The sequence below is a fragment of the Callorhinus ursinus genome, unplaced genomic scaffold, assembly GCF_003265705.2.
Source record: "Callorhinus ursinus isolate GAN/ISIS: 27379988/994484 unplaced genomic scaffold, GSC_fseal_2.0 scaffold70, whole genome shotgun sequence".
NCBI lineage: Eukaryota > Metazoa > Chordata > Mammalia > Carnivora > Otariidae > Callorhinus > Callorhinus ursinus.
This window is the reverse complement of record NW_027397132.1, coordinates 4,394,936-4,412,406: the sequence shown is the minus strand read 5'-3', so window position 1 is coordinate 4,412,406 and position 17,471 is coordinate 4,394,936. Positions and strand designations below refer to the sequence as shown.

At 48.1% G+C, this 17,471-nt stretch overlaps 1 protein-coding gene across 1 annotated transcript in view; it reads right to left on the bottom strand.

Annotated features, from left to right (window-relative positions):
- GNA12 (G protein subunit alpha 12) overlaps positions 1 to 17,471 on the bottom strand; it is a 108,467-nt gene that overhangs the window by 49,806 nt on the left and 41,190 nt on the right. Inside the window, exon 2 of the mRNA XM_025863747.2 lies at positions 12,465 to 12,680. Within this exon, the coding sequence (XP_025719532.1) occupies positions 12,465 to 12,680 (216 nt within the window). The remainder of the gene's footprint in view (positions 1 to 12,464; positions 12,681 to 17,471) is intronic.

Genomic DNA, 17,471 nt, shown 5'->3' with positions numbered 1-17,471 from the left:
GCCCGATGTGGGACTCGATCCCGGGACTCCAGGATCATGACCTGAGCCAAAGGCAGTCGCTCAACCAACTGAGCCACCCAGGCGCCCCCCCCCCTTTTTTTTTTTTAATTAATCTTGCTTGGGACTCATTGGGATTCTTCACTGTGATCTGATGTTTTACCAGCCATTATCTCTTCAGATAGTGCCTTTGCTCCAGCCTTCTTCCTGTAACTCTTGCTGAAATGTACGTTAGACCTTCTCCCACTGGGCTCCGTGCCTCTCAACCGAGCTTTCTTATTTTCCCTGTTTCCTTCTGTTCTACGTTCTTGAAATTTGCTTCCTGTATTTCTTCTACTTTATTAATATTCTTTTATTGGCCTCAAACTACTGCCTAACACATCCATTGACTTTTAATGTTGGTGTTTGTATTGTCCAATTCTAGAAGTTCTTTTAAAATATGTTAAGTCACTTTCAATAGTTTCCAGGTTTTTTTCCTGAAGATATTTTCTGACTTTTATTTCCTTAAACACATTAAGTATCGTTGTTTTACTTTATTTTTTTTAAGTAGGCTCCACACCCAGCGTGGAGCCCAACACAGGACTTGAACTCACAACCCTGAGATCAAGACCTGAGCTGAGACCAAGAGCCAGATGCTTTACTGACTGAGCCCCCAGGCGCCCTGAGTATAGTTGTTTTAAAATCTGTATTTGGTGAGCCCAACATCTAAACACTGTCGGTCAGATTCTGCTGTCCTCTCTTCCAGTTCCAGGGCCTTGTTTCCTTGTGACTCTGGCTATCTCCGGGACGCTCCCCGCAACCCCTGTCCTTAGAAGTATTTCTGGGGAGTTCCAAGGGTTAGGATGAGAGGGTGTTTTCCAGAGAGGTCCCCATTTGCTTCTACCAGGTACTGAGGCACACCACCCTGTCTGGTATCACTTTAAAGTAAACTCACAGCACTGGGGCTTCCTGGACCGCCTTATGGAGCTGAGCGCCAAGTCTTCAAGGGAGCTTGCCTACAGTTTCCTTTCCCTCTCCCCTCCCTGCCCTGGCTCGGCAGCCAGGTAATGCTCTCCACTTTCCCCATTTTTGGGGTTTGCTTTTGGCTCCTCCCCCTGCCCCCCCTTCCGAGGTCCCAGCTCACTACAGAGGAGTTTCCTGTCAGATTCCTCAACTCTGGCAATCTTAAGTCTCCACCTCCTTCTGAGACCCTGAAAAGTCGATGAAACACCGCAGTTCAGGCTCCCGGTTTAGATCACCAAACGTCTCAGGACAACAGCTGCCAGGGCTCCGCTCACCTCTGCAGGTCCCACGCTCTCAGGGGTTGGCCTGGCAGGTCCTTATGATCTTCTCGGCAGTTAGAGGCTTCCATAAAGTCGTTTTCAACATCCTATCTGGCATTTTAAGTTATCTTCGGCAGAAGTCTCTGGATAACTAGTCTGCAGTAATTAGAAGCCAGAAATCTCACAGTTCCTGCTTCAGAGTAAATTCCTTGGAAGATGAATTACTGCAGAGGATGTGACACTCTGTTTGACACACACACTGAGAAATCGAACCACGTGCTCTCCTGCCACCTACAGATGACAGTACCTATTTCCCAGGACCTCAATCAGCCCAAGGAATTCTTCAGAATCGCCACCAGTCTGACTGACAAAAAGTTACTTCATGGGGCGCCTGGGAGGCTCAGTCGGTGAAGTGTCCGACTCTCGGTTTCGGTTCAGGCCATGATCTCGGGGTCGTGGGATCCAGCCCCACGTCAGGCTCCGTGCTCCCCGTGGGGAGTCCGCTTGAGATTCCCTCTCCCTCTGCCCCGCCCGCCTGCACAGGTGTGCTTTTTTTTTTTTTAACGATTTTTATTTATTTATTTGACAGAGAGAAACACAGCGAGAGAGGGAACACAAGCAGGGGGAGTGGGAGAGGGAGAAGCAGGCTTCCCGCCGAGCAGGGAGCCCGATGCGGGGCTTGATCCCAGGACCCTGGGATCATGACCTGAGCCGAAGGCAGACGCTTAACGACTGAGCCACCGAGGCACCCCTCTCTCAAATAATCTTAAAAAGAAAAGTGACTTCATTATCGCTTTAATTTGCACTTGCACGGTTAGCACTGAGGATGTTACCTCCTCTGCGGAGTCTTCGTGTGCCGGTTCATAAGAGTTCATGTTGTTGTTTCGTACACTCTCAACACATTAAAAAAAATCTTTGCTATATGTTGCGATTTTTCTCTAATTTGTCATTTCCCTTTTAACTTTCTTTATGCTGATGTCTGCCACACAAAAGCGAAAATGTTTTACTCAGTGAAATCCATTATTCTTTCTCTTGGGGTTTCTGGCCTCGTTATCACACACAATATTCTGTTATTAATCCCATCAAAGTCACATTTCAGACGTCGCAGGTTCGGTTCCAGACCACTGCAATAAATTGCACAGCAGAATAAAGCTGGTCAAATGAATTTTTTGGTTTCCCACTACACACAGAAACTACGTTTAAGCTACACTGGAGTCTGTTAAGTGTGCGGTAGCATTATGCCCAGAAACGCCTTAAGAAATGCCTGATGGCTAAGGAATGCTAACATCACCTGAGCTTTCAGGGAGTCATAGTCTTTTTTGCTGGTGGAGGGTCTTGCCTCCTCGTTGATGGCTGCTCACTGATCAGGGTGGTGGCTGCTGAAGGCTGGGGTGGCCGTGCCAAGTTCTTAGAATCAGACAGCACTGACGTTTGCGGCCCTGATGGACTCTACCTTTCATGAGGGATTTCTCTGTAGCGTGGGATGCTGCTGGACAGCATTCTACCCATAGAACTTTCAAAACTGGAGTCAATCCTCTCCAACCGTGCTGCTGCTTTATCAACTAAGTTTATGCAATATTCTAAATCCTCTGTTGTCATTTCAAAAATCCTCAGAGCATCCTTATCAGGAGTAGATGCTATCTCAAGAAACCACTTTTTTTGCTCATCCATAAGAAGCAACTCCTCATTATTTCAAGTGTTGCAATTCAGTCCCATCTTCAAGCTCCACTTCTGGGTCTCCTGCTATTTCCATAAACCTTTAATTTGTAAAGAACACACCACCTGCAGAGCGCAACAAAAGGAGGTATGCCTGCAGATGCCGCATTTCCACCTGGACCATTATGTCACCAGCTTACAAAGCCTCCAGAGGTAGAGCTTTAGAGTAACAGTATTCACAGGGATCTATGGTAAAATGCTTAACACTTTGTATCTTTCCCCCAAAGGAGCAGGTTTTGGAAGTCTGTAAGTATATAATACTAGTCATGATTAATGAAATGAAGGGGAAAGGCCAACACCATGAGCAGGAACACGTAAGTTTCTCACTGACCCCCGATCCAAGAATAGCACAACTCTGTTTCCTGCTTCTGTGTCCTCCGGCAAGAGCCACCTGGAGGAAAGCTCAGCGTGCCCCGCCCCCTCCAGCACTGGGATCAGGACCCAGACGGGCCTTCAAAGGCTGGAGCTACTTGGGGTTCTCTGCACTGTAATCCTGGCCAGGCCATTCATTAGCTGTGTCACCACAGGCAAATTCCTTCAACACCCAGGCCTCCAACCATCTCAGTATCAAATAGGAGGATTTGGTTAGAGAATTTCATGTCCCTTTGACATGAACAGTTGGTTTTAAGAAGACTGAATTTTCCCCTGTGAATCACACTATTAAAGTTAACTTAGGGGGCGCCTGGGTGGCTCAGTCGGTTAAGCGTCTGCCTTCGGCTCAGGTCATAATCCCAGGGTCCTGGGATCAAGCGCCGCATTGGGCTCCCTGCTCAGTGGGGAGCCTGCTTCTCCCTCTCCCTCTGCCGCCTCCCCCCTCCCCCGCTTGTGCTCTCTCTCTCTCTGACAAATAAATGAATAAAATCTTTAAAAAAAAGAAAGTTAACTTAGTTTGAAAGGTTAAACACACACACACACACACACACACACACGCACGCACACGGTACCAAACCGAAACTAATTTCTAGTCTCCTAGGACCTGAAATAGAACTCCACTTTCTCTAGAAATTACTCACTAATCTCTACCATTCCTGAGCTGTTCTTCTAAGACACAGATGACGATTCTTCGTATATGTGTACATTCATATGCGTCTGTGTCTGTGTATCTGGCTGCATTTGTAGTTCCTGTGACGCCTCCAGACCAGGAAGAGCTACCCAGAAATAAACGGGCACACTATGGATGCATGCAGCAAGCTGGATGCATCTGGAGAGGTCAGCCTCCAAAGGTTCCCACGTGCTATGACTGCATTCATGCAAGCTGATAAACTTTAGGGATGGAGAACAAATCAGCGGTTGCCAGGGGCAGGGGTGGTGGAGGAAGGGAGACGTGTGACTACGAAGGAGCAGCACGAGGGTGATCTCTGCAGTGATGGAGTTCATTCCATGTCCTGACTCCAGGGGTGGTTACCCCGGACACAGAGCCGCACACGCACGCACATGCGCGCACACACACACACACACACACACACACACACACACGCTGCACCAATGTCAATTTCATGGTTTTCTTATTATACTAGAGTCATGTAAGATCTACCCACAGGGGAAAATGGGCCAAGGACGCCAAGGACCTCTCTGTACTATCTTTGCAACTTCCCGTGAATTTACGATTATTTCAAAATATAAAGTTTAAAAAAAAAATGATGTGATACCAAAATGAACACCTAGTAATAGACTAGTATAAATCAACGGAAACTTGTTCCCAAAAGAAAAAAGGAAGTAAAGGGTATCACTGGCAACTCACAGAATTACTATAAATGGCTAATGCATGCAAGAAAAGAACTAATAACCATGGAATTGTTCCACTTTTCAGCTGGTAAAAATTTAAGAGGAATAAAACTAGCATGGCTGGGATAAACCCAGGACTGCAGAGGGGACAGGGAGGTCCTCTGCTGCAGGGCATGAGAAGGTATGCATGGTAGGAGCATGAGAAAGGGGCTGTTTGCTGACTTCAGTATTTGCTAATTAGAGCCCAATTCCACATTAATGGAACACCTGGGAACCCCACTGCTCCCCCAGCAGGACGGGAGCGGCTGATGCTTCACCTGGGGGTGTGTGGGTCTCTAAACTGCTGTAACCTGCCCTCCACTGCTGAGATCCTCACTCTTGGCACTCCTGATCTTGAGACCTCAGGAAATGAAGGGTGACTGACCTTCACAGAAAGACCGGGACGTGCAGTCTGACACGTGTCCCTGGCAGCGAGCATGGACGGCCGGACGCGTTTGGACACAGACACCACGAGCACAGGGTTCACTTGTGTGGGCTCCAGGGGCTGGTCCAGACACACAGGTGGCCAGGAAGTCACTCACAAAGAGAAAGGGACTCTCCAACAGTGGTCTCAATATAACATAAAATAAATTACTGGGCTCAGTATCAGCCACAGGGCTGATGCCAAGGGAATCCTTAAGCTGGATGGGCAGTGAGACCAGAGGACCTCCAAATTCCTCTCCAGTTCTAAGACACAGACCTGACCACTTCTCATAGCTTCCACCATGATCATTCTGATCTGAGCCACCACCCTGTCACCTAGATTATTGTAAAAGCCTCCAAACAGGCCTCCCTGTTTCTATTATTGAAACAGCTGCCAAAACAATCCTGTTAAAATGTAAATCAAACCACATAAATACCTCTGCTCTGGTAACCCATCCCCTCTTACCCTGCCTGCTCACTGGGCTCTGGAACACAAAGCTTGACCCCACCCCAGGGCCTTTGCACTGGTCACTCTCCCAGCGAGGAAACTCTCCCCTTCCCCTGACACCTACAAGGCCTGCTCTCCCACCTCCTTCAGGGTTCTCAAATGCCACTCGGGGAAGCTACAGGAGTCCAGGCTCCCAGCCCAGACACAGATGCTTCAACAATGTGGCCCAGGTGCCTCTGCCATGTTCTGTATTATCACTTCCACTGTGGGCTTGTGCTGACCACCCAGGTTCTTGGCACGGGTCAGCAGCCTACGGGGAGATGGAGGGGCTGGGGCAGACCTGCCCAGTCATTTTAAGAGCAAGACTCAGAACAGAGTCCCAAGGCTACACCGGACCATGGAGAGAGTAGAATACGTAGCCTGGCTCTGGGGTAGTACTCTCAACTTGATTACCATGATGGAAAGGAGCACAAATGTGGGGAGAACCAACACTATGCTACAGAACCCCCACCCTATGATCACCCTATTCATCGAAGCAGGCTCCCCTCTCCCCCCACTCTCCCAGTTCCCTGATGTCTTCCTCTAACACACACAATACATGTCCTTGGGGGGGGGGGCGCGCGCACACACACACACACACACCTGCTAATTTATCGACTGGCTCCTCTTATCAGAAAGTCAGCTCCTTATGTTGTTTGTCTGCTGCTATTTCCCCAGGACGCAGGTGGCTGCTCCACAAATATTTGCTGAAGGAATGAATTCCATAGAATTCAGAAGGACACACAAGATGGAAAGCACAGTTGCGAGGTATCTCCATTAGCCAGTAGAGGATACTTCAGAATGTTCTATTATGTGCTATTACGAGACCGTCTCCTCACCCAACAAAGGAAAGTGAAAATAACTTAGGCTCCCCAATGAGCACTAACCGCCCCCCCCACCCCCAATCATCTTAGAGGCAGAAAGGTTCCAGAGGGTCTCTGGCAGAGGCTGCTGGCTGCCGGCCCGGCCCGGGGCCCTTCTGGGCTTCTGCCTCAGTAACACCAGGCCAGAAGGGTCCACAGGCAGCAGCCTCCCCTGTAGGTGTGGCCATGGGACTCGGCTCGCAGAGGAGATTTACGAGGACGCGGCTGGTGGTACTTGCAGGAAGTCGCCCTAAAAGGAAGAAGGTGGGCCGCTCCTTTGCACCCTCCTCCCGCTGTCTGGCTGGGGCACAAGCCGAGGAAAGGAGCCCCAGAGCAGGACCCTGGGAAGGACCTGGAGAGAGGCCCGCACCCCCACCCCTGGACTGGCTGTCCTGGATGTTGTTCACCAGAGAAGGGGAGACAGGCCCTCCCGTTCGGGGTTTTCTGCCACCACACGTCACAGCAGCAGTGGATGCCCAGGAGCACTGGCATCGCTGGGAAGCAGGAAGAGTCCGAAATGCCCCAAACTGTACCACGAGAAACACCTCGCTCTAAAGGCACTCTGTTCACCGCACCTGCTGGGGGTTTTCCTGTCTCCCTCTAGTCTAAAACCTCCGATTACAGCATTTAGAAGAATCACGACCATAGGGTATCCTGATAGCAGAGAGACGAAGACAGAGCGAAGGAGTCCAGTGAATGGCAGGTGCCTGGGCGGCACTCAGGCAGGCCGAGACACAGCCAGATGAGCAACGGGGCCTCCCCAGACGCGGTGGAACACGCCTGTGTTCTCCCCAAATAGCCCGCAGACGCAACCTGTCACCTGCCAGGCATGCTGCGACCTCAGGTCTTATTCCTAATCCACCAGCTTCTGGGGAACCCTTCCCGTGTGGCTCAAAACAACAGCCACGCCATCACGGAGGGCAGTTGTTCCTAGAAGGATGGAGCTGGGTGCAGAAAACTGTGCTGTTGGGATCACGCCCTTTGATTCATGTGCACTCAAGGAGAGCTACAAAAAGTGACTGTAGCTACAGATGGCCTCATCTTCCGCTTAGCCTCGCTCTCGGGAGTCTCAGAGGCCCACTAAGAAAGCTCAGGAACATGAACCTGTGGTGTCCAGCCTTTTGAAAAGGGACTGGTTCATTCTTTTCTCCGATGATATAACTACCACCTGGCCCAACGGAGTTTCAGGAACGCAAAGGAGAACTGGGGCACTACTTTATCGGAGCTTTCCCAATGAGGCATTCCAAGCCCGAGAACCTGTAAACCATGTTCCTGTGGCCCTTAATAAGCGCACATCACTGGGGTGAGGGACGGGAGGAGCAGGCGACCAGGCAAAGCCAACCCAGACCGTGCCTAGCAATCAACCCGGAGTAATTCTGAAGCCCCAGGTGCCACCAAATTGGAGTCTGACACATGTGGATTTTATGTCAGGTGCTAGGCCGACAATTCCAGTGATTCTTTTTATAGTCAGCATGCTACTCCCTAAGCCACAGGGCCATTCCACCCCCCCCTTTTTTTAAAGATTTTTATTTATTTATTTGACAGAGACAGAGAGAGACACAGCGAGAGGGGGAACACAAGCAGGGGGAGTGGGAGAGGGCAAAGCAGGCTTCCCACCAAGCAGGGAGACTGATGCGGGGCTCGATCCCAGGACCCTGGAACCATGACCTGAGCTGAAGGCAGACGCTTAACGACTGAGCCACCCAGGCGCCCCCATCTCCCCTCTTAAAACGTCACACTCAGCGGCTTCTAAGGAGGCAGCATCCACACACACAACTGTGATGAACCACCGTCCTCCACATCTAGAATTCAGCCTGAACACCCAGCCTTTCCTAGCAATCTCTGGTAAGGTTACAGGGACTCAATTCCCTGAAACGTAAATCATTCTGTGTAATAAGCAGAAACAAAAATCATTCTGTGTAATAAGCAGAATCATCTGATTCCCAGGAATCAAGAAACCCTGTGCAGTCCATATACACTTGCTCCTCTGAACTGAGCCTTCAGTCCCATCTTCCAAAGCAAGAGAAGGAAGGCAGTTTCAAGAAAGCACAAGGCCCTGCCCCTTGGAAATAAGAACTAAAAGGCTGTAAAAAGTTCATTCTACCTCATTTTTACAAATCTCCTCCAAAACACCTCCCCTGACTGCTACCTGCCAGTAGCAGTCCCATTTTCTCCCTTTAACCCTAATGTAGCCTCATTTGTATTTCTTGGCACATTTTACTGCTATCATTTGTTTGCATACCAGCTTTCAGAATAAATGGGACTTGACTTCAGCAAAAGGCCTGGCACACAGAAAGGGCTGAAAGTACACGGGCCGCACGCCCAGCGAGGAGGACTACGACGTGCAAACCCAGGGGCCCTATCCGTGCAGGAGTTATGCACAGAAGACCGCGGGCACACCTAGGCTGTACCGTTCTGATGATCGAGACCCTAAATTCAAAGGTATAATAGAAAACAGACCAACTGTGGAAATATTATCCATATTTGGTATTACAAACAGATTAATTAGTTCATAATTGGCAAGACACGTTTAAAAATCCAAACTTCTCTTTTATTAGAGAAAGGCCATAGAAGTAGACAATACTTATATTCGTTACACCTATGAGAAAAACGTTTCAGTTTAGTGTCTTGCTATGTCTTCCTTAAATGCAGTTTGAAAGATAAGGTCTAACGTAGTCCGGTTATCTTCCTGCCTTTTTTCTGAGCTGCAGAGGTTGTATCGAATTCTGCATATGAATGGCGGCCGACACCCACAAACACACAGAAGGGCACAAGCCGTCTCCTCTCCGGAGCCGGAAGACTCCCGCCCTGCACACCCACCCTACTCACCACAAGGAGAAAGGGCCCTCACAAGGCAGTCACCAGACTTGGCCTTTCTTCCTCCCCTTTTTGTTTCTGCCTCTGCCTAGAATGGTAAAGTAAAACCCAGAGGGCAGAGGGAACAGGAAAAAAATCTCACACCTGGCTGACAACAATTCTCAAAGCTGCTGGATCTCTCCACTGAGAGACGGTCAAAGGCTGGTCACCAGGGGAGGAGAGAAAAAGCAAAAAACAAGTTGATGAAGCATCACCCTGGAAAGGTTCTGACACTAAGAGAAAGATCCACAGAGAAGAGAGGTCAGGGATGGGCTGCAGACGGGGCAGGGGAGGGCTGATCATGCTGCGTGATGATGCTTGCACCCCTCACGGCTGGCCGTAACTGCAAGCCTCGACAACGAGGACTAGGAAGGCCTACTGCCCACCTATTTTAAGAAAATGCTCTAATTTTTTAAAATAAAAGGAAACCTATAGAAAAGTATCAAGTATGAGAATAACAAACACCCACGTACCTACTACCCAATGAACCAAACCCACTGTCACTGTTGCCCTTGGTGAGGACAGTCCTGAAGGGTACCCAGCCCCCTGGAACGTACACCTCCCAGGCACCGGGTCTTCAGAGAGCCCGGCTGTGGGGGGCACAAGACAGAAACAGAGACACCGATAACCACCTTCTGGCAGCCTTACCTGAACTCCACACCAAGGTTAGGTCTAGATTAAAGGCTCTCGGGGACAGACTCATGGTTGGTCTTATCGCTGCTGTATCCCCAGCACACTACAGTGTCCAGCATACAGAAGGTGCTCCATAAATGTTGGATGAATGAATGAATGGAGAAACAAGCAGACTGGTTTCTGAGGCTCGAGTTCATCGTGGCGATAATTAAGAGGACATGGCCTTGAGCAAACCATAACCTCTCCAGCTTATTTCCCGGTCTGTACCAACTCAAGGGCTTGGTACTCAGCTGGGAGGTCCCTTCTGGCTTGAGGACACAGCATGTAATGGAACCAGCAAACAGAAGTCTGGCAAAACTGCCCAGCACAGCCCGCCCCCCAGGCCGAATGCTTATTCAACACGAGTTGTAAATCATCGGCTCTGGAGGCTTACTCTGGCTTCTTCAGTAAATTCTCAATTGGTGGTAGCAGTTTCCACATTCTCTCCTAGAACATATCGGTTTACAGGGAGAAAGACTTAAACCCCAAATTCACACTTAGATGTTGTATTCCCTGGTTGTTTCTGACATTCCCCCTTCAGAAGATTAAGATTTTTTTCCAGGACAGCCACACCCTCTCAATTCTTTTGACTCTCCCACCTTAATTTTTAAAGTTAACTTGAAAAAGACCACGAAGATGAGAAAGGGTTATAAAAATGTCACCTGTAAGATCTGCCAGTGGATATTAAAACGAGTGGGCCAAAGCTTGAGAAACAGGATATCTGCATTGTCTCCAAATACTTAACAGTAACGAGAACGAGTGTAACCCTACAGCGGAGACCCTGCAAGCCCGGCCTCACGGCAACAGGAGCCGAACCCCTGAAAGGATGCTCTCAGTGGGTACATCATCCCTTCTGTGGTTTTCCTGCCAAAAAACGTATCATCTCATTCTAACAATGAGGAAATACCAGAGAAACCCAAATAGAGACACAAAATAACTGGCCAGTGCTCCCTAAGTGTTGAGGTCACGGAAACCAAGAAAGGATGGAGGTCGGTCTCAGATTGGAGACTAAGGAGAGTGACGACTAAGGCTGTGCGGGGTCCCAAGCCAGATCTGGGGACATGGGAAAGCTCCTCGAGGGAAAACGGTGGAACCAGATTAGGGTCTGTAGCTTCATTCATGGTGCGGCTCCAACACCCATCTCCTGGCGCTGACAGCCGGACTCCGTCTCTTTAAGAGGTCAGCCTCAGCAGAGACAGGGTGAAGAGCATATCGAAACCGGACGGAAAGAATGACCAGGCAGACCATCCGCAGGACCCTCCGGTACAAATCACTCCTTAAAAAAAAACTGGTAAAATCATGAATAGGCATAGCTCAGAAAACACACATAGCCGATGAATATCATCAGGGAGATTTCAATGAAACCATAAGAAGATACTACTACAATTTTTAAAGTTGGGTAACCCTCAGTATCAGCAAGGATGAGAGCAACAGGGACTCTCTACGACCACTCTGGAAAATGATCGGGCAGATCTTGTCTATCTGGAGGTCTATGTGCCCAATGACCAGGTGGTCTTGCTCACACGGAACATGTCCTGAAGAAACCACTGCACACTATGTCGGGAGACACACAAGAAGGGCCACAGCACAGAGGGAACGGACCCCCTTACTCCTGCCATGAACAGGAAGGGACCCCAGCCACATGAATCAATCTCAAACCTGTAGGTCACAGGAGAATACATATAGTTTATATACCATTTATATCAAGTTTGAAAATAGAGAAAACTTGAAAAGTACATATTATGGCAAAACTCTAAGAAAGGAGGGGACTGATGGCTCCAAACTCAGGGTCCCAGCTCCCAGGGGCAGAAGGCGTGGGAGTCCCAGGTGCTCAGAGCCCCTGGGCGTGGGCGGACACCGCTGTGCCAGTAGCAGCAGAAACCAGATACTCCGTCTGTGGCGAATGAAGGACAGTGAGGAAAAAGCCAAAATGCCAACAGGCATATCTTAAATGAATCTAAATGACAGAGACGACCAGGCATTTTGAAGGAAAGAATCCAAAAAGAGCAAGTGGGAAGATTCAGATTAGCTTCCAAGGTGCCGATCTGGACACAGTCACGACTGGCCAGGAGCCAAACGGTACAAGCTGGAAACTGGCTCTCAGGAGACAGTAGTTTCCTACTACTATGAATAAGGCCTAAACACTTCGAGCTCTGTCAGTTACACTGAATTTTAGTATTTTAAGAATCCTTTGTACTCCTTGAACAAAACATTGACTCAGCCAGACTGAATTCACGTTGCCCCCTTAAACCATTTAATAGCTTTATTTGCTTCCGTTATGTGTTTTTGTTGTTGTTGAATGTTAGGATTTACAGCAACGCACAGCTGGCTGGTACTTTGACAGTTTTTAAGGAACTTCTACTGAAGGTCCAATCAGCCACGTAAAACACAACCGTGCCGCCTGGGGGCCGGCGCACCACTCACCAGCTGGAACTCGCTCCTCCGGCTGAAAGCCTCCCTGATGCCGGAGTCCCTCCAGAGAGCGCTCAGCGCAGGGACGTACAGCTGGAAGGTGGCGGGCTCCACAGGCAGCCCCGCCTTGTTCTCAAAGGCCAGGAGGAACATGCCGTGCTTCTCATTTTCCGAATACTGCCACGGAATGCCAAGCTTGTCTCGTGCATCAACAAGAACCCTTGAGCCCTGCGAGATAAAAGACACAGAAAGGGTTTAATTGTGCTTCCAAGACGACATCACAACAGAGAGCCTCTGCACGGGCATCGACTGTCATCAAGCAGAAAACTCCCAGGCCATCCACCAGGATCTGTCTCTTGGTTCGCTTCGTCAAGGCACCCAGGTCTCAACTTGCTGAAACCTGGCAGCTCCTCGACACCAGGAGGACCCAGTGCCTCTTTCAGCTTAAAGAGTGGCCAGCAGTTGGGAGACAGGACAAAACCAAAATGCATCACAAGCCGAGTGGCCTGCCCATCCCCCCAAAACAGGAGCTGGGGGGGGCACATTCTCGATTTAATGCCATCACAGCTAGTGATAATGAGAAACTTTTCATTACTTTTTTTAAGATTTTATTTATTTATTTTGAGACAGAACATGAGTGAGAGAGAGAGAGAGTAGGAGCAGTGGGAGCAACAGACGGAGAGGGAGAAGCAGGCTTCCGCTGAGCAGGGAGCCCGATGCGGGACCCCATCCCAGGACCCTGAGCCGAAGGCAGATGCTTCACCAACTGAGCCCCCCAGGTGCCCCTGTTTTCATTTTTTCTTAGCTCCTCACTGTTAAAGTACTTCCAGCCCCTTTCTTACCTCACAGACTCGCCTTAAGTACAGGAACAGAAGCATCCAGACCGCAGGAGATCTGGTCCTACCGGGAAGTAGGTACAGTTCATTGCTCTTAGGCTAGTGCTTCCAAATTAGCAATACTGTACCTACGCCAGTTTCTACGTTCTGAGGCGACCCAGTGAATACTGCGGTGGGCGAAGAGCAGCAGGGGCCTGTCTGGAAAAGCCTTCACGGGCTCAGACCCCAAACAACTGGGAGCAGTAACTCACCCCCTGGCAGAGAAAATCCCAGGACCTCACTGCCCACGTGGCACTTGCTTTACAAAAAAAAAAAAAATAACAGCTTTATTGGCTCTAAGTCACATAACATACAATTCCCCCATTTAAAGTGTACAACTCAGTGGTTTTTAGTTAGCAGTTACCCTAAAAAGTTTCACTTCCAACACGTGGGTCAGAGCAGACTCCTCAGGTCTCTACCTTCCTTGTATGTCCACTGTGGCATCAGCTCGGTGCCTACGACTTCCATTTCTGCCTGAAACCACTGAGTCAAATGGTAACGGGGACCAGAAAGAATAGCTAGGATCTCTCCTCCAGGCCTAGCAAAGTGGGACTGCCGGTGAGAGGTGTTCCTGTGAGTTCCCTCCTTAGGACCCACACACGTGCCATCAGTAACCAGGCCCGTTTGTAGTGATTCACAAACATGAGTTCAATGCTTACTCCGGGAAAAGCACAAGCTAGGCACTGCAGGTAAACAAAATGTTTATGAAGCAGAGTCTGAGCTCCAGAAACTCAGAATCTAACTAGAGAGAAAGACCTAGGAATTAAAAAAAATTAACACCCATTCATGATATAAACACCCAGAAAACCAGGAATAGAGAACTTCCTTAACTTAACGAACACTGACAGAAACCTACAGCTGAATCCTTTCCTCCAAAACTGGGAACAAGACAAGGATGCCCACTCTCAGCAGTGCCAATCAACATGGTATTGGGAGTTCTAGCCGGTACGGTAAGATAAAGAATAGAAATATAAGATGTAAAGATCAGAGAGAGAGAAAATAAAACTAAGCCTACTTTTGGAAGAAATGAAATGATGATCTATGTAGAAAATCCCAAGGAACCTACCAAAAAAGCCTCCTAGAATTCAAGTGAACTCATTCAGCAAGGTCACTGGACGTAAAAATCAACCCACAGAAGTCAACTGTTTACTAACAATGAACATGTGGAAACTGAAATTTAAAATGCAATATTATTAGCAATCACTAAAAGAGTATAAATCTTATAAAACATGTACAGGACTTGTATGCTGAAAACAAAACGATGAAAGAAATCAAAGTAAACCTATTAAATGGAGGAACATACCATGTTCATGGATTGGAAGCTTTAAAATAGTAACGACATCAATTCTCTCTAAATTGATATATAAGTTTAACACAATTTCTCTAAAATCCCAGCAAGATCTTTTATAGGTATAGATATGGTGTGTGCTGTGTGTATGCATGTGTGTGTGTATATAGTTAGTGATTCTAAAATTTATGGAAAGGTGCTAGATGAGCTAAAACAATTTAGAGAAACTAAGTGAAAGGAATCACTCAATTTCAACACTTACTATACAGCTATAATAATCAAGACTGTGTGTATTTAGTGAAGGAACAGACACCTAGGTCAACTGAACATAGGCAAGAACCCAAAGATGCTCCCACACAAATATGGCCCGCTGATTTTTATAAAGATCCAAAAGCAATTACACAGAGGAAGAATACCCTTTTCAACAAATGACGCTGGAGAATTAACTCAAAACATAAAACTATAGGGGTGTCTGGGTGGCTCAGTCGTTAAGCATCTGCCTTCGGCTCAGGTCATGGTCCCAGGGTTCTGGGATCGAGCCCCACATCGGACTCTCTGTTCGGCAGGAAGCCTGCTTCTCCCTCTCCCACTCCCCCCGTTTGTGTTCCCTCTCTCGCTCTCTGTCAAATGAATAGATTGAATCTTTAAAAAAAAAAAAAAGCATAAAACTACAGCATAGGAGAAAATGGTCAGTATCTACAGCTTGGTAAACAGTTTTTAGAACACGAAATGCCTGATTTATAAAAGAAAGATATCAATAAACTGGATTTCATAAAAATCAAAACTCTGTTCTGCAGAGGACTCTTAAGAGGCTGAAAAAGAAAAAAAAACCCCACCACATCTCTAACAAAGGACTTCTATCTAGAATATATAAAGAACACTCAAAACTCAACAGCTAGAAAAAAAATACAGTTAGAAAATGGGCAGAACCTATGAAGAGATGTTTCACCAGAGAGCACACACAGACAGCAAGTAAGCAGGTGAGGGCGAAGCAGGTTAAGACTTCGGCAAAGTACCACTACCCACTATTAAAACAGCTAAAACAAAACCAGTGAGGACACTAAATGGGGGTGAGGACGCAGAAATATTTGCTGTCTCATGCATCGTTGGGGGTGTGAGAGGGCACAGCCACTCTGGAAAACAGTTTTCTAGTTTCTTAAACAATTAAACATATACTTACCATACAATCCAGAAATCTCACTCCTGGGTGTTGAACCCAGAGAAATGGGAATTTATGTCCTCACAAAATCCTGTGCAAGAATGCCCAGAGCAGCTTTATTCCCAACAACCCCGAAGTCCCTCAAAAGAGAAATGGTTACACTCTGTGAGGGCCTCTGTACTATGGAATAGGACTCGGCAGTAAAAGGGAATGAACACACTTGATTCATGCAACAACCTGGGTGGACCTCAAAATTATGCAGAGTAAAAAAGGCAATCTCAAAAGGTCACATACTATGTGGTTCCATTTATAGAATATTCTTGAAGTGGCAAAGTTATAAAGATAGGACACAAATTAGCAGCTGCCAGGGACTGGGGATGGCAGGGGAAGCAGGGGGGCGGGTGACTGTGCCAGGGCAGCTATAGGGTCTTGGAGGTGATGGAGCTGAGCTGTGTTGGCTACACAGACCCTCACGTGAGAGAGCTAGTCACAGTATCTCTCCCTCCCTCCCCCCCACCCCTACACACGCACACACACAGCAGCAGCATCAATTTCCTGGTGGTGAGCTTGCACCGCAGTTCTAGAAAAGGTAACCACTAGGGGAAACTGTGTGATACCTCTCCCTATCATCTTTGCAAGTTCCTGAGAACCCATAATTATTTCAAAATAAAAAGTTTTTTAAGAAGTTAACCAGCAGCCGAGACAATAAATGCTCCAATTTCGTGGCGTGGAAAGGGAAGGTTTACGAGGGGCCAGTAGGGAAAGCGCGACGGATGGGTCTCCAAGTGAGCTTTTGAAGTGCAGGTCAATGTCAGCAAGTGGCAACAGTGGGTTAGAACCCACCCAGTGGGGAAACAGGACTTGAATAAATCCTTAGCTCTCCTGCCTCTGGGCTCCAAGCACCCCATTCCTGCCTCTGGGTCCTTCACATCTCCCCACTTTCTCTGACAACTTCACACCAAACTCCCATCTGCCCAAAAGGACAAGAGCCCAAGAAAACAAAGATATTTCATATTCTCCACATGCTGCACAACAACAACAAAAAATACCTGCATACAGAGGAGGTAGAAGAGATCGCTCCGGTAAGATTCTTGGCACAGGGTCACAGCACCTTTGTGCAAATCAGACAAAGCCGTCCTGGCACATGAGGCGCCTCGCCTGGCAAAGGAGCTGGGTCAGGATCTCAGCCCAGCCCCAGCCCCAAGTCAGGTAACCAACCCACCTACCATTCCTGATGGCCCAGCCTGCACAAGTCACACTCAGCAAATTCTGTCTGACACACCAGGTATCTTGTCAGTGCCCTTTTCACGCATGAAAAAAGTTCAGCCTCACAAGGAGCACCTCCTCCCTCGCAAGGGAAATTGACCCTCTGCACCCTGGGGAGTTTCGTTTTTATATGTCGGAGATGAAGGCAGGGAATCAAAACGGACTTGGAAGACTGAGTGATCATTTCCAAGCCTGCTTTCAACACTGCACAGACCAGGCCTTCCCTAATTATTGGGGTGAACACAAGTTTGGCTTAAAAAACCCTGGTCTATCCAAAAGCAGCCTGTGTTCCCTGCACACGCTGCCACCCAAGCAAGCTTGGAACCGGCCCAAATTAACTGCTCCCAAACACGAAGAAAAGGCTCCTTATTTCTCTTTTTAAAAATCCAGGGAAATTGACAAAACTGCTGATGAACTTTGAATTATACCAG